The 4,497-nt window shown below is 47.7% G+C and overlaps 1 protein-coding gene across 2 annotated transcripts; it reads left to right on the forward strand.

Moving 5' to 3' along the window:
* Nucleotides 1-794: 794 nt before the first annotated feature.
* LOC109747150 (uncharacterized) lies at nucleotides 795-4,212 on the forward strand. Of its 2 annotated transcripts, none has more exons than XM_020306239.2 (2): nucleotides 795-2,050; nucleotides 3,935-4,212. In XM_020306239.2, the coding sequence occupies exon 1, from the start codon at nucleotides 835-837 to the stop codon at nucleotides 2,044-2,046; it is 1,212 nt and encodes a 403-aa protein (XP_020161828.1). In that variant the 5' UTR covers nucleotides 795-834; the 3' UTR covers nucleotides 2,047-2,050; nucleotides 3,935-4,212. The 2 variants fall into 2 exon arrangements, with proteins under 2 accessions (XP_020161828.1, XP_045087893.1); XM_045231958.2 differs by lacking the exon at nucleotides 3,935-4,212 and adding an exon at nucleotides 2,426-2,735.
* The last annotated feature ends 285 nt before the right edge of the window (nucleotides 4,213-4,497 follow it).

The following is a 4,497-nucleotide window of genomic DNA, read 5'->3' on the forward strand; positions in this document are numbered from 1 at the left end:
ATCATCAATGGTGTCAACGACATGAACGAAGGTTGGACGTTGGTGTTCTACTCGAACCCCGACTACTTGGTAGGTGGCATCACGCTAGCGGCACTGCTTGAGGAGCAACCAAGGGGCAAGGAGGTCATCGCTGGTATGCTGAGGGCTAGATGATGAACATAGGGAGGCGGCGACTCGTCGTGGTAGTGCTCCTATCATATTTAACAATATGATGGATTGATCTCACTTCTTGTCGAGTGTTGACGGTGAACTGAAGAAAGAAAGAAAATAAATGAGAGCGCGGCGAATCTGCACCCGGGCTCAGCTGCACCCACGCTCACGGAAAAAATCAAAACAAATACAAAAAAATTCAAAAAATTCCAAAAAAATTGTGTGGTAGATAATTAGATGCGTGAGGTTCGCTGAAAAATTCAACTCGTTTGGACATTTGAGCAAGTCTGTGCAAAAAAGACAAAATCGGGGTCTGTAAAAAAGTTTACTGTTCATGAACTGTTTTGACCCGATTTGTCTTTTTTGCCGAGACCTACTCAAATATCCAAATGAGTTGAAATTTGATGCGGACCTCATGCATCAAATTATCTACCACATAAAAAAATTGGAATTTTTTGAATTTTTCTAATATTTGTTTTGAAATTTTACTGACCGAGAGCAGCTGAGCTCGGGCTTCAGGATGAATTATCGAATAAATGAAACGTACTACCATTGTAGTTTGATGTCCCCTCGTCGGCCTTAAAGCGCACCGGAGGAGAGCGTCATCGAAAAAGACAAGGCGGGTTACCCTTCCAAAATAAATTCTCAAACCCCAACAGAGAATCCCCTAACAACTCCACCACAATGGCATTGCCGACGCTGCCGTGCAACCTCGACGCCCTGCCGACGGTGCAGGCGACCCTTCCGGACCACCTCACGGAGGAGATCCTCCTCCGCGTCCCCACGGCCGCCGACCTTGCCCGCGCCTCCATGGCCGGCCCGTCCCTCCGACGCATCATCGCCGATCACTCCTTCCTCCGTCGCTTCTGCGCCCTCCACCCGCCGCCTCTCCTGGGTGTAATCTCGTGCTCCTTCATCCCGTCCGAGCCACCCCATCCCTCCGCCGCCGCCGCCCGAGCACTCACTGACAGCGACTTCTCCTGCTCCTTCCTCCCCTCCCGCGAGCCGCCCTGGTGTCGCTGCGACTTCCGCGACGGCCGCGCCCTCTTCTGCGTCGTCCCCGACGACCGAGTGCTGGTCAGGGACTTCGCCGTGTGCGACCCGCTGCACCGGCGCTACCTCCTGCTACCTCCCGTCCCTCAGGACGTGTCTGATCTAGTCTATCACTGCCAACCTTTCCTTGCCCCTGCCGGCGAGGACGACGGCACTGGCATTGCTGCAGACGCTTCCTTGAGATTCAGGGTCATGTGCTTGGCCAAATACCAGACCCAGCTGGTCATATTCGTCTTCTCTTCGTCAGGCCCCCATGCCGGACAATGGCAGACCGTCGCATTTGATGGTTGGAGCACTCTGGTCGCAGGAATCAGCGAAGATGCGCGATCCACCATTTGCTTCGGAAAGCGCTACTACGTGCACAGATGCTTCTGCTGGGCGATACCTGGTAATGGTATCAACAAGTTGCTCATGCTCCACATTCGTACGATGGAGTTCTCCTCCATCAACCTCCCGCCTGGTACCCGGGATTGTGAGGTGGCCTTTGTGGAGGCAAGCGAAGAGAGGCTTGGGATGTTCACTCTCCACTTCAGTCCTGAAGACTATGCATATCACCTCTGGTATGCCATTTTGGTTGGCATTGGGGATGACCCAAGGCAGTGGCAAACGGAGGATGTAGTCCCATTGCCCCATGATTACTGCTATTACACCGTTGGTGTAGCTGGGGGATACTTACTCCTAAATGGGTTTCCCAAAAACCCGGATATGCGAGACCCGGACTGTTTTTCACTCAATCTCCAGACTATGAAGCTTGAGCACTTCTGTGGGGCTAGCTACGTGATGCCATTGCAGAGCGAACTGTATGTGGGTTTCCCGCCATCCTTGTCTCCACCAACTATTTGAAGTGGTAAGCTTGCTCCTATTTTTTCCTGTATTGTCCGTGCCATATATAGGCAGAATCGGCACTGCAATATGATGCAAGTATTAGCTAGTATAGCATCCAAAATTGATGCTAGCTAGGTGATTAGCTCAAAATTAAAGTCCATGTGTTTCCGATGGCACGCTGCAGTAAGATGTGTGTACTTGAACTGCAACTACGCGGTTAATTAACCGGTTATGCACAGGATACGTTTGGCTTTTCCTCTAGTACAGCATGTATGTGGGACAAACAAACTTAGCGATAAACATTTGTATCTATTGAAGTATGTGCAGCTAGATGTTTTCGGTTAATCTAATTAACAAGAGGTTGGGTTTCTCATCACGTGACACGCTATTATTGCAGGGTTTAATCTGCTGCATATGGTACTCATTTCATGTCTGCCTGGCTGCTGGCTGATCATTGCCAGGAACGATGACACACACATCAAAGCAATTGCCTGTGTTTGACTTGTTTACTCGAGTCTTGAGTCCGGTCCTTGTGATAGCATACTGATAGAGGCAAAGGTTATTGATGTCCTCATCACATACCCACATGCTACATGTTGGGCATGTGTGCAACTTGAGTATTATCATATTAGATTGGTCGGCTGACCTGCCTCTTATATATTAGATGGGGTCTGCAGACTGCAGTTTCTCTAGCTACTGTTAATTTGCATGCTTTATTTTCTTCCATGTAGTCTCTCTTGCTTGTTGCTGTTATTCTGCGATTAGTAAACCGCTAGCAGTGCCAAGTTCAGTACCGATTAAGTTGCTGTGTTTATTTGGTGGAATGGAATAACACCGTCTTAATCCTTGCATGGTGCGTATGGGCAAGTGCCCCGCTAGCAGTGCCAAGTTCAGCTATGTAATAAGGATGCCTAGTTACAGTTTCCTGAGTGATCGCCAGCTGAGCTGAAGTGTGAGCTTCAATGCTATAGGCCCTTGAGTCATGGTAAACCTGAACTGAATCTGGACCTGTGATGGTACACAAGTCTGTCAAATAGGCCTCTGCTGGTTTCGAATTCCCAATGACCTGGCTTTGTCCTGGGAGATCTTTGCTAGAGGCAAGATGTCTGTGGTGCATATTTGACAGCAAATTAGCTGCAAGTTTTAGATCCTGAGCTGAAGTGACTTGGAAACATACAGCGGTAAACATATAAGTTCCCAGCCCTACAGTACCCTTCCCTGGAAGGATACTTGGCTAGGCAAGGCACCGCTAGCCCTACAGTACCCTGCCCTGTATAATATTGTGCAATGTAAGTGGGATTATGTGGCTACAGTATTACAGACAGTTCCTTTGAATATCCAGTTCCGGCGGGATTTAGTAGGGGAACGATGGACTTCCTGGCTACACTTGGTGCGGAGGTTGATGGACGTTCAGCTCGCAGCCCAAGCAGACGCCGTGCACTAGAAGTTGACGGGGAATGGAGTGTTTTCGGTTAAATCTATGTACTTGGACCTTATTAATTCTGGCCCAATCCCAAGATCGATACACATTTGGAAAGTTAAGGTTCCCCTGCGCATCAAAATTTTCATGTGGTTTGTGCATAAGCGGGTCATTCTTACCAAAGATAACTTACTAAAGCGACGACGGGTCGGTAGTTCATGATGTTGCTTTTGAGTTCATGACGAAACAATTTAACATTTATTCATTGATTGCCCTCTCACAAAGTTACTTTGGCGATCAATCCATATAGCATTTAATATATCACCTCCATCTAGCATAGATGCGTTGTTTGGGACGTGGCTAAATGGAGTGCAACCAGACACTGCTTCAAATATTCGGATTGGAATATGCGCACTTCTTTTGGCTATATGGAACTGCAGGAACGATATGATTTTTAACAGATTACATATTATAAACTTCTTGCAGGTTATCTTCAGAGCTACAACATGGATCCGTACATGGTTGCTACTCACTCCTACGGCTTCCAGGGAGCATTTGACTACTGAGTGCAACCGATGGGGGATGTTAGCATGGGCTATCTTAAACCGGTTTGGATGACGGCGCATAATAGGATAGGTCCTTGATGTCCACTTCATCCAGCCGGTTGTGGCTTTGCTTTTTTACTATTAGCCTTCATTTTCTTGTGCTCCTGCTGGGAGCTGTACTTCAGATACCAGACTTTGTTTTGGACGACCTTTTTCAATAATACGGCCGCATGCATCTTTCGGATGCAGAGGCCTGTGAAAATCCTCCTTTTCCAAAAAGAGTAAGTTCCTAGACCTTTGCTTTTGTGTTTCCATTACTGGTTGGGAGTCTTGTTCCTTCCTTGCAGTGCAGCATCTGTGAGTATCCTGTTTATGTAGGCAGCTCGACTATGTCCATTGTTGATCCCTGCATCTGCTATGACACAATTTGTGCCTTGTCATCATAAACAATATGTGAGTATCTTGCTTATTGTAGGCAGTTTAGCAGTTCGTCTTGTAACTGTT

The sequence above is a fragment of the Aegilops tauschii genome, chromosome 7 (genome assembly GCF_002575655.3).
Source record: "Aegilops tauschii subsp. strangulata cultivar AL8/78 chromosome 7, Aet v6.0, whole genome shotgun sequence".
Taxonomy (NCBI): domain Eukaryota; kingdom Viridiplantae; phylum Streptophyta; class Magnoliopsida; order Poales; family Poaceae; genus Aegilops; species Aegilops tauschii.

Bases quoted from the DNA above. Each gene is read 5' to 3' on its own strand.
- LOC109747150 (XM_020306239.2), top strand. From the start codon at position 835: ATGGCATTGCCGACGCTGCCGTGCAACCTCGACGCCCTGCCGACGGTG.